At 35.7% G+C, this 21,632-nt stretch overlaps 2 protein-coding genes across 8 annotated transcripts in view; one reads left to right on the top strand and one right to left on the bottom strand.

The window, feature by feature from the left end:
- Positions 1-13,765, top strand: part of NEXN (nexilin F-actin binding protein) — a 42,362-nt gene extending 28,597 nt beyond the window's left edge. The window contains exons 10-14 of the mRNA XM_081088428.1: positions 3,030-3,227; positions 5,983-6,204; positions 10,614-10,799; positions 11,249-11,606; positions 11,701-13,765. Coding sequence (XP_080944554.1) covers positions 3,030-3,227; positions 5,983-6,204; positions 10,614-10,799; positions 11,249-11,606; positions 11,701-11,714 — 978 coding nt within the window. The 3' untranslated portion in view covers positions 11,715-13,765. The remainder of the gene's footprint in view (positions 1-3,029; positions 3,228-5,982; positions 6,205-10,613; positions 10,800-11,248; positions 11,607-11,700) is intronic.
- FUBP1 (far upstream element binding protein 1) overlaps positions 12,718-21,632 on the bottom strand; it is a 38,371-nt gene continuing 29,456 nt past the window's right edge. For 6 of the 7 annotated variants that reach the window (XM_081088430.1, XM_081088432.1, XM_081088433.1 and 3 more), the window contains 2 exons: positions 17,872-18,017; positions 17,124-17,487 (listed from right to left, as the gene is read on the bottom strand). In XM_081088430.1, coding sequence (XP_080944556.1) covers positions 17,479-17,487; positions 17,872-18,017 — 155 coding nt within the window. In that variant the 3' untranslated portion in view covers positions 17,124-17,478. Of the gene's footprint in view, positions 12,941-14,180; positions 14,318-15,230; positions 15,278-17,123; positions 17,488-17,871; positions 18,018-21,632 lie in introns of those variants that run through there. The other variant, XM_081088429.1, reaches the window with a different exon arrangement.

Here is a 21,632-nt window from a genome sequence, read left to right as displayed (position 1 = left end):
ATTTTATTATAGAAAGATCTTTAAGATTTGATTCCTACATTTACCACTTACTTGTATTAACTTTGAACAAGTTACTTTTCAGTGCCTTAAAATGGGGATATTAATAATTCCTAGTTCGTAGAGTTACAGATAAAATAATTCAATACATGTAAAGTGCTTAGCATTGTTCCTGGCAGCTATATTAACTATTATTTATTTTTCAATTGGGCTGACCATAAATAAATCAGTACAGCCCAGCCAGTGTGACTCAGTGTGGTTGAGTGTTGACCTATGAACCAGGAGGTCATTGTTCAATTCCTGGTCAGGGCACATGCTCAGGTTGTGGGCTTGATCCCCAGTATGGGGTGTACAGGAGGCAGCCAATTAATTTCTCTCTCATCATTGATGTCTCTACGCTCTCTCCCTTCCTCTCTGAAATCAATTAATAAATCAATAAATAAATCAGTATAATAAAATCATAGCATTAATTTCTGCTTGATTATGAAGGGATCCTGAGGGGTTATCTAATTCATTCAGACAAAAATGTGATTAAACTGAAATGCTCTATTTTTTTTTTTTAACCACAGGTTTATTTTAATCCAATTAAAAAGTATTTACTATTAGGGGATCTTAATGTCTAATTTCAATAACTGATAGTATAAACTCAAAGTATTTCATCGTGTTCATTGGGATGGAGAATAGATGGTCACCATTTCCTCTGTAATCACAAAATACCTTAGTCTACATTTTTTTTAATTAAATCTTTATTGTTCAGATTATTACATTTGTTCCTCTTTTTCCCCCCCGTAACTCCCCTCCTCCCAGTTCCTGCCCCACCCTTCGCCCTCACTCCCCACCCACTGTCCTCATCCATAGGTGCACGATTATTGTCCAATCTCTTCCCTCACCCCCACACCCCTTTCCCCCCCAAGAATAGTCAGTCCATTCCCTTTCTATGTCCCTGATTCTATTATAATCACCAGTTCATTCTGTACATCAGATTATTTATTCACTTGATTCTTAGATTCACTTGTTGATAGATGCATATTTGTTGTTCATAATTTGTATCTTTACCTTTTTCTTCTTCCTCTTCTTAAAGGATACCTTTCAGCATTTCATATAATACTGGTTTGGTGGTGATGAACTCCTTTAGCTTTTCCTTATCTGTGAAGCTCTTTATCTGACCTTCAATTCTGAATGATAGCTTTGCTGGATAAAGTAATCTTGGTTGTAGGTTCTTGGTATTCATCACTTTGAATATTTCTTGCCTCTCCCTTTTGGCCTGCAAAGTTTCTGTTGAGAAATCAGCTGACAGTCGTCTGGGTATTCCCTTGTAGGTAACTGAGTTTCTTTCTCTTGCTGCTTTTAAGATTCTTTGTCTTTTGCTCTTGGCATTTTAATTATGATGTGTCTTGGTGTGGTCGTCTTTGGATTCCTTTTGTTTGGGGTTCTCTACACTTCCTGGACCTGTAAGTCTATTTCTTTCACCAGGTGGGGGAAGTTTTTCATTATTTCTTCAAATAGGTTTTCAATATCTTGCTCTCTCTCATCTTCTGGCACCCCTATAATTCTGATGTTGGTACGCTTGAAGCTGTCCCAGAGGCTCCTTACACTATCTTAGTATTTTCGGGTTATTTATTCATTTTGCTTTTCCGGTTGGGTATTTTTTGCTTCTTCGCATTTCACATCTTTGACTTGATTCTTGCGACACTCTGGTCTGCTGTTGGGAGTCTGTATAATATTCTTTATTTCAGTCAGTGTATGCTTAATTTCTAGTTGGTTCTTTATCACAACATCGAGGGTCTCATTAGATTTCTTGTAGATCCCATTAAGTTTATCGCCAGTTTCTAGAAACTTATTGAAAGATCATAAAAGTGTGGTTTTGAGTTCTATATCCTCCATTTCTGTCATGTTTCTTTGTCTCTGCATTTTTTTTTATGCTTTCTTGGTGCACCCCCTTGTCGTCTGTGCACAGTCTTGTTGTAGTTAAGCCTTGATTGTTGTAGGTAATACTGGCAGGGATTTGACCTCCAGGCCAGCTGACTATGAGAATCAGCTGTGTCTGCAGTGGGAGAACTTCTGTGCTGGATCTCTAGGGTGGTGCTAATCTAGCCTTTGCCTGAGGCTATCCGGCAAATGTGTCTGTGCAGGGCTTGGGCGTGGCGGATCCCAGGGGATCAACAGGGCGGGCGGAGCGAGCAGTTATGGCTGCTCTCGGTCCCGTTCCCAGAGGCTCTGCCTCTCAGAGTCCCAGCAACCACTGCAAACCTCGGAGAGAAAGCTGCCTTCGTGTTCCGACCGAAGCCAGACAGTCCCGCTTCTCCCGTTTGAGTCTGGGTCCCTAGAGACTCGCCCGGATCTGGAGCTCAGAGTCTGAGACTCCCTCCCGATTGAAACAGACAACCGCACCCTCAGCCGCCAGCCCGCTCCGCACGCACCTTAGTATTTGACTTCAGCAGTGCACCTCCTCTGAGTCTCGGTATGCTATTCTCTTTCCTCCTAGTTGTAGAACTTCCACTCAGCCAGCCTTCCTGTGGTTCTGGGTGATGTCTGTTCCGTCTTTTAGTTGTATTTTTGAAGTGGTTGTTCGAGGCAGCAAACTCCGGAGTTAACCTATGCCGCCATCTTGGTTTTTTCCCTACATTTTCTAATATTCCTCCCATTTATTGTTTTGTATTTTTTTTAAATATATTTTATTGATTTTTACAGAGAGGAAGGGAGAGAGACAGAGAGTTAGAAACATCGATGAGAGAGAAACATCGATCAGCTGCCTCCTGCACATCTCCCACTGGGGATGTGCCCGCAACCCAGGTACATGCCCTTGACCGGAATCGAACCTGGGACCCGTCAGTCTGCAGGCTGACGCTCCATCCACTGAGCCAAACCGGTTTCGGCTGTTTTGTATTTTTGAAGATAATTTAGGTCTCCTGGTTTTTAGTTCAATGTACAACCTTTGTATTCCAGTAATCATAGTTTCTATAAGAAATATTCCCTTTTTAGTACTAGTAAGCATAATTCTGACAAGGGTGATAAAATAATTATTTTAATAGGTAGTAGATGATGACTCCCCAGAGATGTATAAAACAATCTCTCAAGAATCTCTTACACCGGGAAAACTGGAATTTAATTTTGAAGAATTATTAAAACAAAAAATGGAAGAAGAAAAACGACGAACAGAGGAAGAACGGAAGCATAAGCTAGAAATGGAAAAACAGGAATTTGAACAACTGAGACAAGAAATGGGAGAGGTAAGTTTTTAAAAATATTCATTTGTATTCCACAAATATTAATCTAAGTATTTTATATATATTTCCTTATAATAACTTTGTTAGTATTTATTATTCACATAAAGGACAAAACATACTCCAATGAGGCACTTGATACAAGTTTTCAGTTTTGTGCACTTTCTAGCCTGTCATAACTCAGCTTCTTTCTTGGTAGTTTAAAAAATACAGAAGATTGCAAGTGACTGAGAAAGTACTACAATACTGTAAGCAAATATATATTTCCATAGACCTCATGATTATATGTGGTTATGTCACGATTGAGAGCTGTTGGAAGTACTTAATTTACCCATTTATGGTACTTGCTCATATTGTTGAAACTGATAAACTGATACATGTAATCTAAATAAGATAAAACTAAGGGAGTACCATGGATACTAATAGGAACATGAGTTTGGCAAGTCTTTCAGTCACTTTATTTTACTAAAGATAGAACTTTGGTGCTGTCACATTTTAGTGTGACTTCTGTAGTGTTGAAATCACACACACACACACACACACACACACACACACACACACACGACTGTACACGGCTGTCTGCATGGGCATGCAACTTGTGCCCTCACAGGACCCCATGTTCAGAAGGGTCATGTTTAGTGGTTTAATGCTCTCAGGTTGCCATCTTGAAATGTTTAATGATTTACTTTGAATCTGTTATGAAAGCCGACTGGACAATGGAACCTGTGCTTGAGTCTTAGAGCCTTGGCTCACCCGCATATCCTGCCTCCCTATGGTGGGTTCTCAGGAGCCCTCTTCCCACCTCCTGATGCCCCCAAGGCCCTACCTTCTGCTTTTTGCCCTTGGACGCTGCAGCCCTTCATCTGAATGGCCAACCAATTGCATAGGCAGAGAGGAAAGGGAAAGGGAGGGGGTCAGCATTCCAAGTCTCCCTCTGCCACTGATGGGGAGAGGCAGACAGCAAATGAACAGGGTTGGGGAACCAGTGGCTGTCACAACCTTGGACTAGCAGTGACACGGCATGTTTGGTAGGTGACTTGGTGGGAGCCCCTTGCCAATTCCTCCTAATCTAGGAACTGAGGGGTTCCTACGCAGAGGTTGCAATTTCTTAGAAGTTGCCTCTTCGTCATCTGTTAGGGCATTGGGCCTGTGGGGATATTTGCTTCCTTGCCCTCACTGACCAAGAGACTATAAAGGCTGTATAAATATATAGTTAATAAAATTAGTATGCTATAGGGAAATATTCCAAGGTCTAGCCTAAATTATAGCATTTATTTGGAAAAGGAAGCTGAAAATGAATATCATAAATTTATTAGTTTCTGGTATTTTAAGTAGTCTTTTTTTTTTGTTTTTTTTTTAAAATATATTTTATTGATTTTTTTACAGAGAGGAAGGGAGAGAGATAGAGAGTTAGAAACATCGATGAGAGAGAAACATCGATCAGCTGCCTCCTGCACATCTCCCACTGGGGATATGCCCACAACCCAGGCACATGCCCTCGACTGGAATCGAACCCGGGACCTTTCAGTCCGCAGGCCGACGCTCTATCCACTGAGCCAAACCGGTTTCGGCTTAAGTAGTCTGTTTTCACCTCTAGATGAAAAAATAGAGGTAGTACAAAGAAATGTTTTCCCCCCTTAAATGAGCCATTAGGCCTCATGTCACATTCACTGTGACTACCTCCCCTAACCCATCCCTGCTTTTTTTGCCCCCTCAGCCTAAAACTGTAGGTCTTCTCCAGGAAAAGTTTACCAGGAATAACAGCAATATTTACCATTTCATTTAATGAGATTAGGTTTTAGTGTAAGAAGTATACAAAGAACTAGTAATCACAATAGACAGGGTAAGGACTGGGGTGGGGTGGGAGCAATGGGTGACATCTGTATGATCAACAAATTTTAGAAAAGAACTAGTAATCATAAATTGTGAAAAGCCAAGGGAAAGGAATGTGAAAAGTTTTCAAAATAGAGTGCTATAAAAAATTAGATCACGCCCTGGCTGGTGGCGGCTCAGTTGGTTGGAGTGTTGTCCAGTACACCAAGGGTTCAATTTCTGGTCAGGACACACACTTAGGTTGCAGGTTCCATCACCGGTTGGGACTCATACGGGAGACAACCGATGAATGTTTCTCTATTAATCTTTGTTTCTCTCCCTTCCTCTCTAAAAATCAATAAAAGCATATCCTTGTGTGAGGATTAAAGAAAGAAGAGTAAAATGAAGAGAGACACTTCTTTAAAAAAAAAAAAATTAGATCCTGATTTTGATTGACTCCTTTTCTTGGCAAAATATAAAATTGAGAATACAAGTGATAGTGAAGTGTAGGGATTTTACCAGACTGTATCTGTAGAGGTGCTGTATCATTTGAGTATTAAGATTGACATTTAACTTTATTAGGCCACCAGCCATCATCAAATCTAAGACAAAAAGCATTTAGAGATACTCTGACTCTATTATATAGAGATGAAAAAATCATGTCCAGTGAGTTAAGCGATAAAATGGCCACACAGTATGAGTGTCAGAACTAGAACTTATATCTGACTCCTCCCTATCTCAGTGTTCTTTGAACAAAAAGCTTCCTACAATTCCTCGTAAAAGTTAATTTTTGATATACATACTTTAGTAGGTTGTATTTAAGTATTGTGCAGGGAGGTTATTTAACCTTTATTTTGGGTTTTAAATAGGAAATGGTGAACACTTTTTGGATGTTTATAATACAAACTCATTTTCTAGTATTTAATATATAAAATACCTTTTTTTTAAGGAAGAGGAAGAAAATGAAACCTCTGAATTGAGCAGGGAATATGAAGAATTAATCAAATTGAAAAGGAGTGGCTCTATTCAAGCTAAAAATCTAAAAAGCAAGTTTGAAAAAATTGGACAGTTGTCTGAAAAAGAAATACAGAAAAAGATAGAAGAAGAACGAGCAAGAAGGAGAGCGATTGACCTTGAAATTAAAGAGCGAGAAGCAGAACACTTCCATGAGGTAAACTATTTTATATTTAACGTTGTTATGGTACTAAAATGATGATTCAACAGAAGTTAACACTGGCTTTGAAATAAGTTTTGGGAACTAAATAGCAAAAACACATCAAGATCTTAAAAGACTTTGAAATTATTTTTCCACTCTAGCATTGTTTCACAATTTTATTGGAATTAAAGCCAATAGTGAACACCAAATGTTTCACTCTAGCAAAAAACAAAACAAAATTATTTATGGGTGTAAGTTTTAGCTTGAATCAGTACAACCAATATATATTTGAATTAAACTCCAGAGATTATTCATTTACTCCAGTGATGGCGAACCTATGACACGCGTGTCAGAGGTGACACGCGAACTCATTTTTTTGGTTGATTTTTGTTAAATGGCATTCAAATATATAAAATAAGTATCAAAAATATAAATCTTTGTTTTACTATGGTTGCAAATATCAAAAAATTTCTATATGGCCCTGACTGGTTTGGCTCAGTGGATAGAGCGTCAGCCTGTGGACTGAAGGGTCCCAGGTTCGATTCCGGTCAAGGACATGTACCATGTTGCGGGCACATTCCCAGTGGAGTGTGCAGGAGGCAGCTGATCGATGTTTCTCTCTCATCGATGTTTCTAACTCTCTATCCTTCTCCCTTCCTCTCTGTAAAAAATCAATAAAATATATTTTTAAAAAAATTTCTGTATGTGACACGGCACCAGAGTTAAGTTAGGGTTTTTCAAAATGCTGACACGCCGAGCTCAAAAGGCTCGCCATCACTGATTTACTCTCTTAAAGATGAGGCCAATAAACCCTATATGACTAAATAAAAATTCAGATAGCATGAATTTGAAGTACCTCCAAGTGTAAAATGAGGCGATCACTAAATGACCTGTAAAGTTCCCTCCAGTTTGAGGACTAGTTCCATGGTTATGAATATTGGTTTAAATAGGACCTTGGAATGTTTTTCTGCCAGAGCAACCAGTATTTCTCTAAAAATGCATTTTCATCAGATGTTCAACTAATAAAACAGGTGTGGAAGCTGGGAGGGCCATCAGAGGAGGTTGTTAATAGAAAGTATGTGCAAATTCTCAAGACTAAAAAGAATCTACTATTGAGGCAAACAGAGTGCAAAAACAGCTAATGATAAAGATGCAAGTACAGGTGAGATGACCATGAAAGGTCGTAGATGACACGTTAAGAAACTGTTTTATCGGGGAGCACTGAAGGGATTTTAAAAACACGGAGTAATATCAAGTTAGCATCTTAGATGGTTTTAGATTCATACATTAAAAAATTTACTTGAAAGCCTAGTATGTCCCAGGGACTGTTCTGGACACAAGGACTGAATTTTTTGAGCTGTATTTAGATAAAGTAAAAGCTGTCTGAAACAGGTACTGAACTCAGGTGAGAAGCAGGAGCTAGGGATTGTCACTTTTATGGATAGTATTTTAAAGTATAGAAATAGATAAAACCATTTTGAAACAGTTAATAGTTTGAAAGTAAATGATAAAACCCTGGAGAACACCAACATTTAATGTTTGTTTGGCCAAAATATCAGGTGGTTCTTTAGCAAGACAAATATCACTCTATCTAAAGTTCCATAAGCATGCATTTGATTCCCTTTGTTAAAGGTAGTGAAACCTCAGAGCAGTAATACCGAGCCCTATAAAATATGTAAGATAGAAATAAATGAAGTGGTTACTTGTTTTATTGCTATTTATTGGCTCTCTTTTGTTTAAAAGGATATGGTACTAGGACATGGTTGATCTATAACCCATGTGGATGCCCTGAACACTGTTTCCTGTGAAGAATGTTGACATTCCTCTGATCATATCCCTCTAGATCAGTGGTTCTCAACCTTCGTAATGCCGCAACCTTTTAATATAGTTCCTCATTGTTGTGACCCCCAACCATAAAATTATTTTCGTTGCTACTTCATAACTGTAAGTTTGCTAGTTATGAATCGTAATGTAAATATCTGATATGCAGGATGTATTTTCATTGTTACTAATTGAACATAATTAAAGCAGTGATTAATCACAAAAATATGTAATTATATATGTGTTTTCCGATGGTCTTAGGCGATCCCTGTGAAAGGGTCGTTCGACCCCCAGGGTTGAGAACCGCTGCTCTATATTAAAGGTCATTGAGCTACCTTTAAAAACTTAGCAGTTTTGGCATTGAGCACAGTCAACTTCAGAAGAGGACCGTCCCCCCTTCCCCCATCATCAATCTGTTTTTTGCCTTTAGAAAATGTCAATGTTCAATACGTCTTCTATTCAGGACATCTTTTAAGGACCAATTCATTTATGTAACCTTCCCTAATCAAGGAATTCCATTTCAGCTCCTGTAGCCCTTAACCCGTACCTCATTTGGCACTTAAAATACTTTAATTGCCTTATAGTGTTTGACTTTGTAGTTAAATTTTCTAATAAGGTATACTCAAAAACCATTTCCTTATGCTCCCTTTTATCTTAAATTTACTGCCTAATTATACTGTCCTTAATATTCATGTGCTGGGGTGTCAATGTCCTCTTAAGAATGCACCTAGAGAACAAGTTATTCTTTTACTATGATAGAAGACTCATTTCTGTAACATTTTAAAATGTGGCTTTTCAGAGATTTAAGAAAAGGCAACAATTGCCCTGGCTGAGTAGCTTAGTTGGTTAGAACATCATCCTAATGCATCAAGGTTTTGAGTTTGACCTCCATTCAGGGCACATACGAGAATCAACCAATGAATGCACAGATAAGTGGAACAACAAATCAATGTTTTGCTCTCTCTCCAAAAAAACCCCCAAAAACAAAACCACAAAACAAAAAAACTGCATTTAATAACAGACTGTTAATAAGTTTTCCCCAATTAGCTTCAGAGGAATTCTATTTACATATACTTTTTACCTTTTTAAAAACTGTAACAAGAACCCCAGAACATCCTTCATTAGCAATAGCTATGGGCAGGCATGTTTATCATCTGAAGGTATAATAGAATTTACCCAATAGGTATCTGGTTGTGTCTGATGCCCAAGGATTTCCCAATAAAATCTGTTTCAAGAAAAGTCAGAAAACTATTCAACTTATTTTTTTAAAAAATATTTTTCCCTTTATTGAATATTACAAATGTGTCATCCCCCCAGCCCTACCCTCACCCCCCGTTGTCCACATCCATCATTTATGCTTATATGCATGCATACAAGTCCTTTGGTTGATCTTTCCCCCTCACCCCCACCCTCCCCTGCTTTCCCTCTGAGTTTTGAGCATCTGATCGATGCTTCTCTGTCTCTACATCTGTTTTTGTTCATCAGTTTACTCAACTTATTCTAATTCCTCCTCCTTCATTCACTGGAACTTAGCTGCAGTATCTCAAATTGATGTAAAACAGCCACAAATCAAGGTTTTACTATAGGAAACTTTACAGCTTGTTCCAAAATTTCGTTGATTTGGCACCCTAGAACAGTTTGCTTATTTTGTAATATATATGGTGATATCTTTACCAGTGGTTCTCAACCTTCTGGCCCTTTAAATACAGTTACTCATGTTGTGATCCAACCATAAAATTATTTTTGTTATTTCATAACTGTAATGTTGCTACTGTTATAAATCGTAAATATCTGATATGCAGGATGGTCTTAGGCAAACCCTGTGAAAGGGTCATTCGACCGCCAAAGGGGTCACGACCCACAGGTTGAGAACCGCTGCTTTAGACAGACCCATAAAAAACCTAGTTTCAAAACTGTCAAGTATGACTGAAGTACTTTAGAAACCATAAATTGTATCTACGTGATCCCACTCTACTAAGGCTGTCAGTGATCTCATGATGGCCTTATAGTTTGATTTTATTGGCTCACACATACTATTTGACAGTTGAAACACTACTCTTAAATTACTCTATTTTTATTTCCATGGTTCCCAACTCTTACCCCTAAATAGATGACTCACAACCACTCTTCACCTCAGTGATTTCCCCAAATTTGTCATTGCCTCAGTTGTTTTCCCATTTATTCTACCTGCATTCTTCTCTGCCATTTGACCATCAATAAATTTGTTGGATGGAATTAATTGGAATGACACTAAGTAGGGTGACAAAGGAAATCATGAAGTGGTTAATATGGGAGTATTTGTTATAATATGTAGTATCCCCACTGTTATTCGGTATGGTCAACAAACACTGACAGTTGGGGAAATAAAGATACTGGGATCCCACTGATACTGTATGATCTTTACATTGGGAGAAAAGGATTCCATTTGTTAAGACGTTTCACAAATAAAAATTTCATTTTTCCCAAACTAAGGTATTGTGAAAACTGCTGTCTATAATGTAGCACAAATATGTATACAAATGTTAATACTTCAGGACTATTAATACTTAGTTCTTGGTTTTTGGAAAACAAGCCACACTTATTCTTGACCCACTTTTGTAAAGGATGAAGATGTTGATGTCAAGCCTGCAAAAAAAAGTGAGGCTCCGTTTACTCATAAAGTGAATATGAAAGCTAGATTTGAACAAATGGCTAAGGCAAGAGAAGAAGAAGAACAAAGAAGAATTGAAGAACAAAAGTTACTACGCATGCAGTTTGAACAAAAGGAAATTGATGCAGCACTACAGAAGGTACCAGACAAACATAGCCTTTATTTTCCAAAGATGCTCTTAAAAGCCATAGTTTTATATGAGGGGTAAAAAACCATTTTAATAAGTCACTGGAATGTTTTGTAAACATTTGTTATTTTTATGTAACTTTTGTTTAGATGTTTACATATTTAAATACTATTACAACTGCCTATGGTATTCAGTACAGTAACAAGTTTGTAGCTTAAAAGCAATAGGCTATACCATCTAGGTTTGTGAAAATGCACTCTATGATATTCGCACAATGACCAAATCACGTAATGATGCAGTTCTCAAAATGTACTGTTGTTAAGTGGTGCATGACTGTACTTACATGCTCTTTACTTTGAGGGCAAAAAAACCTATTTACCTCCAAGATTGTGATTAAACCACTGTCCTGAAAATGCTGCTATACAAAAAGTGTCAACTTGAATGTATTTATTTTAATATAGAAAAGAGAAGAGGAGGAAGAAGAGGAGGGTAGCATCATGAATGGCTCCACTATTGAAGATGAAGAGCAAACCAGGTCAGGAGCTCCGTGGTTCAAGAAGCCTCTGAAAAACACATCGGTTGTAGATAGTGAACCTGTTAGATTTACAGTTAAAGTAACAGGAGAACCCAAACCAGAAATTACATGGTGGTTTGAAGGAGAATTATTGCAGGATGGAGAAGACTATCAATATATCGAAAGAGGAGAAACTTACTGCCTTTATTTGCCAGAAACTTTCCCAGAAGATGAAGGAGAGTATATGTGTAAAGCTGTCAACAATAAAGGCTCTGCAGCTAGTACCTGTATTCTTACAATTGAAAGTAAGAATTAATCACTTTTTAAAAAATATAATACTTTTATTCTATTTAAAAAATTTTCCCTTTAAAAAGAATCACTTTTCTTCTTCTTTTTTAGCTGATGACTACTAGCTCCCCTTCCCTCTGCCTGGAACTCTCTTTCTCTCTCCGACTTTCTTACTACATCCATCTTTTCTGTGGCGGGGCCAAAAAAGGAAACCAGAAGTGCCACTATGTTGACTTCTAATTCCTTTTCATAACAGTCTTCAAAACACAAGCTCATCTAAAGAAAACCTTCCTCCTTTCCAAATGAGCACCAGATTCATCACCAATTATGCATAAGTTAATGTGCATTTAATGGGGAAAGTGGGAAATTTACTCAATTATATCAGAACTTAGGCTGTGCATTTACCGTAAGTTCACAGCAATGTTTAAAAGTATCAAAAACAACACATTATTTTGCATGAAAGAATGCCGTCAATGAGCTATTTACACCTAAAATTAGTCTGAAATAGCCGAGACAATGAATTTGGAACCTATCAATTTGAGTGGGAGTTTTCCCTTAGTACATAATTTTGGTTGTAGTTTCAGAGCCTTTGTGAAGCAGATATAGGAGGGGGTTGGGATATCACTCTTTTTATGGGAAAGGAGGAGAATGGAGAAAAACACAAAATTAAAGACTTCTAAGAAACAAATGCCAGAGAAAACTGGATGAAAACCACTGCCTACACTTAGTTCTGAGTGTTGAGAATATTGAATGTACTTTTCAAATGTGTGTAATATATGCTCAAGCTTATAAAACAAATTTATGTTGTGACCTTGCCTGAACAAATGACATTTCAATGAGAAACTCTGTTATTAGTAGTCACACAGGAGAAAACACTTTCAATATAATTGAAGATTTCAAGATCCAAGAGGATTTGGGGCGGGGGTGGGGAGAATGGCACAATCTTCAATTTTAAATTCTGGTCTTTAAAATGAGTTTGTAAATAATCAACTACCATGTTCTATCATCAAGTTGTTTTATATTTTAATTTTCTGGAAGACAATTTTGTTTTACAATGTAAACCCATAATAAAGTAACTTCTATATTTAAAAAAAAGTCTCAGTATTTTAGAAAAGACAAAACACTCCCTTATAATATTCATCAATGTACATTTATTTTTTTATTGAGGAAACCATAATACAAAATTACAGCAATCATGTGTCCTTTTACATACAATGTCATTAAAGCAAACTCTAAACCACAGTTTGTAAAGTATTCAATTTACCTCCAGTCCAAGCTGCATCTCCCTAAGACACTGTTCCCATCACAGTAGCCATTTTAAGCCAATCTTCTTTTTACACACGGGTAGTTTCTGTAGAGAACACTTTTCTCAGGACGAAAATGCATCGAGCATGCATAAGAAAAAATATATATATGTGCAAGTACATTTAAGAGTTTCTATAGGGGTATAAATGAAGAAAATAAAACCCTGGGATTTACTTGCTTCTTAGAAACACCAATGTAAAAAATCCCTCAGAAGTTTATACTGTGGCAATAAAACTCAAGTGACTAAGCAAAAAATAAGGTTATTTTCAGACTCAAAATTATCTTTTAGGTATTGTTAAAATACATTTTAAAACGAGGCAGAATTTTCAAGAACTAAAAATAAGACATCCTCATTGATTACTAATTTCTATACCCCTATTCTAGACAACAGACAACTGTGCAGATAGAACTGATTCTCTTGGCAGAGTATTCACACAAATGAAATGTTATCCCTTCTGCGTATATTCCTCTTTCTCTCTTAAGGTACTCTACTACTCCTATCCAAACCCACCCTTCTGAATTAACTACCAAGGTATTTGTCTAAGGATATATTTTACAATGTCTATAAACAACTAGTATTAAATGACTAGTTCTAACCATTTGTTAAAAATAAAAGCATACTTCTCATTTCTAAAAGAAACATCAAAACATAAGAATTCTAAGTATCACACTAACATATCTTTAAAAAAAAAACATTTTCAAAATTTAAGTGCAAAATAAAATAAGTCAGTTCAAAAGTCAGTTCAATTTCAATCTAAACTAAACATTGTTTCTACCACTCCTAACACCCATTGCATTCAAAACAACTGGCTCACCTTTTCTGCTTTGCATTAACTTCAAGGTTAAGATTAGCGCCATTAAAAAAATGCTTGCAGTATTAGTGAAGGCTTATGGTAATGACAAAAATTTCTCATAAGACAGAAACAATGCCCCAATATCTATTAGCATTCATCTGTATTTTCTTTTGTAAAAATGCAAGCTACAGCTAACCCAAACTTGACAATCTCTGAAAGTTCAAAGAGCTCCTTTATATTATCTTAACATACCTATCATTGACTATCAAACACACACACACACACACACACACACACACACACACACACACACACACACAAATGTGGTGCAATAACTACATAACTTATGAAACTTAACAGTTCACGGAACATTTAAGAGCAAGTGAATAGCACTTTAAAATGAAGTGATCAAAAGCAGGTACATTATACCCTATACCATATTATGTATGGGAATACATTTAATATTTCTCAATTATGATTCGCCAATTTTACCTTCTACATTGAGCCCTTCTATGGTCCATGCTCATCGGCTCACCAATGGCATACACTCAAAGGATTCCTCTTTATGGGTAACTATCTCAGGACCTGATTTTATGAGCTATGATTTGGTGCTTGCAGCATCTTCAGCACTGTGTGTGAAAATGAAGGCAGTATTTTTGAATATTTTTCTTTGTTGTAGAGATAAGCAGGAGTTTTAAAAGGATCAGCACATTTTAGAAATAGAATAAACAAAACTGATATGATGCTGCTTTAAAACATTCATCTTAACTCAAAATATGTACCAGTCAAAATCATCAATAAGAACACACAAACATTTTAAACTGGCAAAAAAAATAAAAATAAAAAAAATAAAAAAAATGAAATAAATTCAGCGTCAGTTATTAAAATATTATAAATCAGAAAAATACTGGTTGCTATACAGATTATGCAAGGTTATTTGCTAAACAGTTACCATTTCACTGATGCACATGCCTTTTATCAAAACATACTGCCAGTTTTCTTTAAAATTTTTTTCCTTTTTCAGTGTATATAAAAGTTATAAAACCCAAACTGTCTAAAAAGGAGACATAATAAAACTCTAACGCATAATGGCCTTACTGAATTGCTCTAGTTCAAGAATAAGAAAAAAACAAAGACTCCATAGCTTTGGAGGGCAAAGAAAATGTCCTATCAATCTTAGACTGTGAAGGCTGTTGAACTTTCTGACCAAGTGACTTCCTAAATCTTAAAATCCATGTAATTGCCTTTTCTTAAATGTAACAATTTTTCTATGGGAAAAGATTTACAAAGGGTGATGTAGTTCAATTACAGCAGCAATCTACTCATCATTCTTGTTTAATTAAAATAAAAACATTACCTAGAAATGTAAACAGCTGTTTGAACAACTTACAGACTTTCCACTGAAATAGTAGCATAAATAACAAGATACATTTTGGGGAAGCAGTAGCAGATTGCTTTTGAATACACAACCACAAAAACCTCACAGGGACAACATTAATGTATTGAAATATTTATTTATATATGTCCTTAGGTTGTGCTTACCTGTTGCTTTTTGCAGCAGAACCTAAGGTGGAAGGTCTGGGAAGGCACTGTGAAGCATAAATAATTGCACTGTTTGCAATTAATAAAGATTTTAAAGTTTAAATGAATCAAAATCAACAGCCTCCAATTTGTGAGTTATGATATTGAATCTAACTGAACTATCTCTTCAGTTTAATTAATAAATGTACCACTTTCCTAAAGGTCATCTATAAAACAGTATCATGCAAAATACTGAAATTGTTCATGTCAATACCCTACTCTTAAAGATAACAGATAACTAACTCCCTAAGGATTAAACTTCAAACTAGAGCTACATATCCATATCTACATAAGGGTAGTGGAAGTCACTCTTAACTTCTATAAAACAATCAAAAACATTTCAAAATATCCACAATGAACTGTACTGCTAGTTTTCTACCCTAGATAATCTCAACATTTATGTTCTTGTACATCTTTCTTTACAGTATATTCAAAACAACAAATGGTGCTCCCTACCAATGAAAGAACATATTTATGAAATGGTGTTAAAACTGCTACATTGCTTAATATATTTGCAAACTGAAAACCACTTCTGTCTGATACATTTCAAGTCTTTCATTATTAGTATACAAAATATGCATATATTATACTGAAAAACAATATATTTTAGGAGCACCAATGAGTAATACTATTCAATTTTGTTAATGATCAGTTTTCTTTAGCTATAGCTAAAGCATATAAAAAATACTTACCCATTGAGCTCACTTAAAAAAAAAGACCTATGTATTATTCTATGTTAAATTAAGAAGCATTTATGGTTTTCCAAGATATGAGCACTGTATTCCAACATAATATTCACACAAAGTATGGCATTTACATTATGTGGAACATTGACAAAAAGATACTGTTGCAGTTCATCAATTTGTCATTCTGATGTACTTACAGTGCAATGCTCCTTGAAGGAACACAATCAAGGATGATACACAGCACAGTCCTCCTCACCCCTACAGAGCTAGTTCTATACTGGCTGGATCAAACCTGCACTTCAACAGACAATGGCAAGACAGACTGTATTTGCATGTAGTCTAATATATTAATATGCAAAGAGCCAACAAATATGCAGAGTAAAACAATGGATTTCAACAAAATATCAAAACTTCAGCATGAGTGTCATAGAGTAATAAAATGATTTCAAGTACATAAAAAAATTAAGTTGATTCAATGACTGGACTTGTGCATTTACAAAACAAAGCTTATCTATACTGCAAAAAGAAAAAAAAAGAGCTTGAACATTTCCATATCCCAATAATGTTTCAATGGCAGATGCACTGTAACTATTATACTTTTTTGCAAACTATTCACTTTTCTACCCTTAATTTAGAAAGAAACACACTAATATCGTATACATTGAAAGAGTTGCTTCACATGAAAAAAACTGTTCTTATTAGACTACTCATATTCACTATCTGAAAACTTTTAAAGTTAGTTATGCTGAAACAGTCTTGGAAATCAAGTAATTATCAAATTAAGAACAGAAAGGTTAACTGTTATAGCAGCAGTACAGGTCTGAAACAGTGGTCATGTATAAAAGGAAATTTCACTGTTAATTCAATGGAAGTATGCCAAAAGATCATTGTACACACATGCAGTTTTTAATCAAACAGAAGGAAAAAAAAAAAAAAAAAAAGAAGATATCAGGATTACTTGTGCTGAAACAGCCAAATACAATAAATGGAAAAGATCCTCCAATCTATTACTATACTGCAAGGGGAAAAAAAAAACATGCCAGTGTTTAAAAATTCAATTCATATTTCATGGGGAAAGCTTATATATTTGTGTATATGTATCTTAATTTATCATTGCTAAGAAATTATGAATTCTTTAAATACCCACATATCCAACTTACCGACACAGGAGGTTTCATATCATTTATTGTAAAGCACAAAACAGGCATTTTAAAAGTGAAAGTATACATTGAAAAAGTACATTTATATCACAAAGCATTGACCACATTATAGTTGCAAATACATTTGCTGGAATGTGTACATCTACACTAAATACTAAAAACAAACCAATTTTCATTTCTACACAGAAATATTAACCTCCTATCAGTAGTGATAGATATTTTGTACATTTTCAAAAGAAAAAAAAACTACTATTTAAACCAAAAACAAAATTAAGATCTTCATCAAGTCGTCTGCATCCATATATTTAACAAAGGTATTTTTCCCCCACACAATGAAGCAAATACTGTATTGTCCACTTCTTATTATTGGCCCTGTGCAGAAGAGATACATAAGAAATACACAAAAAGTTAAAGAAAATCCTTTAAATGGAGCTAACTCAGGAGTGAATCCTTTAAGAAAGAAAAACTGGTTAATATAAATGGTGGTGGCTTCTTGCATGATTTGCAAATCCCTGGGGGAAAAAAATTTATTTTTAAAATTAAAGGCATTATAGAAATGTTCAGCACTCAGATGCCATAAAGCATTATAAAAAACAAAGCCAAAAGCAACCCAACAGTACATCATAGTCCTTCATTTAGATTTATTTTGCCATAGAAAAATTAAAAAGGCAAACATAATCAATCCCAAACAAACAAAATAGTAAACATGCAGAAAACATGACTGGAGTTTTTAACACATCAACAAATTTATTATACCTGAGGTGCTGGAGGATGCTGTGGCATTCCCTGGGGACTTGTCTGGGCATAGTAGGCTGCTTGTTGTCTATAGTATTCAGCCCAGGCTGCACTGTAATCTGGCTGACCACCCGGTGGAGCACCAGTAGGAGCAGGAACAGCTTGACCTTTGAGAAAACAGAACTTTGTTACTGTAACCACAATTGAAAGTCCGAAAGAATCCCATTTCTAATGAAGACAATACCATGCTTCTTATAATATTCCTCCCAAGCCTTCGAATAAACCTGTGTCTGCCCTTGTTGATCTAATCCCCATTTTTAATACAAAACTATATTCACTGTAAGTATAGCTTATAAAGACAAAAGCAGAGGATCTGAATTGCTCGTTTAAGTGTTCACCAGTGTCAGAAAACTACTCTGTAATAATAAAAAAATTAGAATGCTCTTTATTTGCTTTTTGCATTATGTCATCACTATTAATAAAAATAAAAACAAACCCATCCATATAATTTAATTAAGGTAAAGATCTAAGCATGATGTTGATTCAATTAAAGAATTTATAAACTATTAATGTTCCAAATTTTGTTTTAAAAAGTGCCTTATGGCCAACTATACTTTAATTTTTTTTTTTTTAAATGCTTCATGTAAATAGTCTATGGTTCCCTGGCAGTGACTGGTGGGCGGGGCCACTATTTTTTGATCTCTCATTCATGTGTATCTGTTACAGTACATATTTTAAATAAAATGCAAAGACTATTAAAAAATTTTAAGACCTGCCCAAAGATTTGTTTCCTGATTAGTAACCCATAAACTTCATATATGTATAAATATATATGTGCACATGTATATAAAGACTAATCTATACCTTCTTAATGACATGTTTAAAGTTTTAATACATGTGTTCAAATTACAACACAATTTTATTATAAATAACCTGATGGACATAAAGAACAATTACCAACAAGGTTCTAAGCAACAAGATCAATGAAACACAAAACTCAAGAGCCTTCATGAGCAGTTATTTTACTAGGCAAGGCGACTTTTTTGAATTTAAGAGATTAAAGAGACACAACAACCAAATATAATGCATGAACCTTAAACAGGCTCTAGATTAAGACAAAAACCCTCCACACTTAAATATGGTCTTTGTGTTGCTACTACTGAAATAAACCGTTCTTTAAAAAAATTTTTTTTATATCAATTTCAGGGAACTGAACCAGTGATACCTGGTTCACGGGTCAACGCTTAACCATTGAGAAACTCCCGCAGGGCTGCTGCTATTGAAATAACTTATTTACAGTACCAGCCTGCAACTTACTCTGAAAATGTGTCAGGCACATAAAACATGTATATACTTGTCAAACTTAAAAAAAAAAAAGGTGATTCTGGGTAGAAAAATATAAATATGGGTATTTGCTGTACTATTTCTCCAATTTTTCTAACGGTATAAACATTTTTTAAAAATAAAAGGTCGGGGAGTAAGAAAACGTGTTTTCCTATTTAGTTCCTTTATTGAAAGAGCATTTATTTAATATGTAATTCAATTAGCTTTATAAAATTACAGCTAAACAAAAAATACTGGAGCACATACATACAGAAAGCTGTTTTTATGTTTGCTAGATGTGATTCATTTTGCCCAGCTGAAAATAGGGAGACTCTTCCTATCTGATCTACTTATGATTTGGCTGTCCACTAGCCTCTTGCGCTTCTCTGCCCTTTTTAGGATATGTCCTCAACTTGCTCCCTTTATTCTTTCCCTCAGTTCAAAAACAGTGTTGATGCAAGATAGTTTAGTTTATACTTTAATAGACCACCACTTAATATCCACATACAGCTTCACAATGTATAGAGTTTGACTTTAATTTCATCTCATTCAAGAAGTAAGACTTGCTCTACAGTTCACATGTAACACTTTATTATATCCCAAGAGCCAGCCTCGCTTGAATAGACCTTTTTCACACTTGGTTATCTCTATATATTAGCATCCTTCTCACAACCACTCTCTCCCCATTTTAGGCTAATGCTTACAAGTCCACCATATCAGTGTTTAACATTATAAGAACCTTCAAGTCAAACTTTTCTTCCAAAATGCCTTCACTTACCGTCTTCAAAATAGGAATTGCCTGTCTCTACTTTGAAAACCTGTTTGTTCACAGGGTATTTACTTGAAGTTTCCTTCATTCGAGCTTCAAAAATACCCAACCCCCCAGATTGCTGTCTTTGCTTGTATGACTTAAAATTGCCTTCTATAACCCTCTAGAATTTTGTCTTTAAAAAGAATTCCTCTCGCCGAAGCTGGTTTGGCTCAGTGGATGGAGCGTCGGCCTGCGGACTAGGGGGTCCTGGGTTCAGTTCCGGTCAGGGGCATGTACCTGGGTTGTGGGCACTTCCCCAGTGGGGGATGTGCAGGAGGCAGCTGATCGATGTTTCTCTCTCATCGATGTTTCTGACTCTCTGTCTCTCTCTCTTCCTCCCTGTAAAAAATCAATAAAATATATTAAAAAAAAAAAAAAAAAAAGAATTCCTCTCCTAAATTCTGTTAACCCCAGGAAACAGAATTTTTTCACAAAACAAATTTAAAAACTTAACCTGCATGTTTCAAAAGAGGTTTATTTACCAAGAAGCAAATAATGACAAATTTATAGTGTTAGTGGAGATTTCCTGTTCTTGACAGGAAAAGCTGAAATTAGGCTTCAAAAGCTACAAGAGCCTGCTTCATCTGGTGAAGAGGGCACTGATTGGGAATCAGAACAACCAAGTTCCCAGGAAACCCTTGTTCTGCCACTGGAATAGTAAAACTTAGCCTCTCCAAATAAGGGAGTTAGATTTGGAGGTGAAGATCTTTGACTACCTGATACTTTATTACACCTTTCTTTCCTTCCATTTAAAAATCTCAAAGATTGAACTGTATTATTCTAATGCTTTAAGGTCTCTTATTTGTGCTTATTTTAAATAGATCTTAAGGACAAGTAATGTACCTTGTAATTAGATCAGTTAAGCAACCAATCATTTACAAAAAGGACTATGATAGGGGAAAAAAAATTGACCTTGTATCATTAAAAACCACACTTAACATTATTTCCTTTAAGATAACAGGAAATCACTCAACCACCAGCCCACCTTGGTCATAACATTAACAGCTGACCATTATGCTACAGAAAAACACACAACTGAAGAGGTGAAGGAAGGGGTTAAGGAAAATCTTCAGTCAAACGTGGTGTTACTTAATTATTTTTATTTATAATCTTTCTCCACAAAGGATTCAAGACAGTCCAACATGCTTTTTCTAAAATTAGAATTTAATAGAGTAGTAAGTAGGGAAAAGGTAGAAAATAGAAAATTAAAGAAAGGCAAAGTGAAGTAGTATCTACCCTTCATAAAAATTTGAATGGTATTAAGACCTCGCAGATTATATTCAACATACCCATTCATTTTGGGCAAGCAAAATGTAAAATGGTTAAATAGCAAATTTACTAATGATCATGTTGCAAAGAAAGAATAAAATATAATAAAACAGAAATCATACTCATTCCCCAGTAATTACTTAAGTCTACTTTGTTTTTACCCACTTTTAATAATATAGGGAACAGCCCTGGCTGGATAGCTCAGTTGGTTGGAGCATCATCCCATACACCAAAAGGTTGTGGGTTCGATTCCCAGTCAGGGTACATACCTAGGTTGCTGTTCAATCGCCAGACAGGGCATGTATGGGAAGCAACTGATCAATGTTTCTCCCACATTGACTTTTCTTTCTCTCTCCCTTCCTCCCTCTCTAAAAACCAA

Source organism: Myotis nattereri, assembly GCF_964212035.1.
Source record: "Myotis nattereri genome assembly, chromosome: 3".
Taxonomy (NCBI): domain Eukaryota; kingdom Metazoa; phylum Chordata; class Mammalia; order Chiroptera; family Vespertilionidae; genus Myotis; species Myotis nattereri.
The sequence above is the reverse complement of the archived record's forward strand: the minus strand, read 5'-3'. Positions and strand labels throughout refer to the sequence as shown.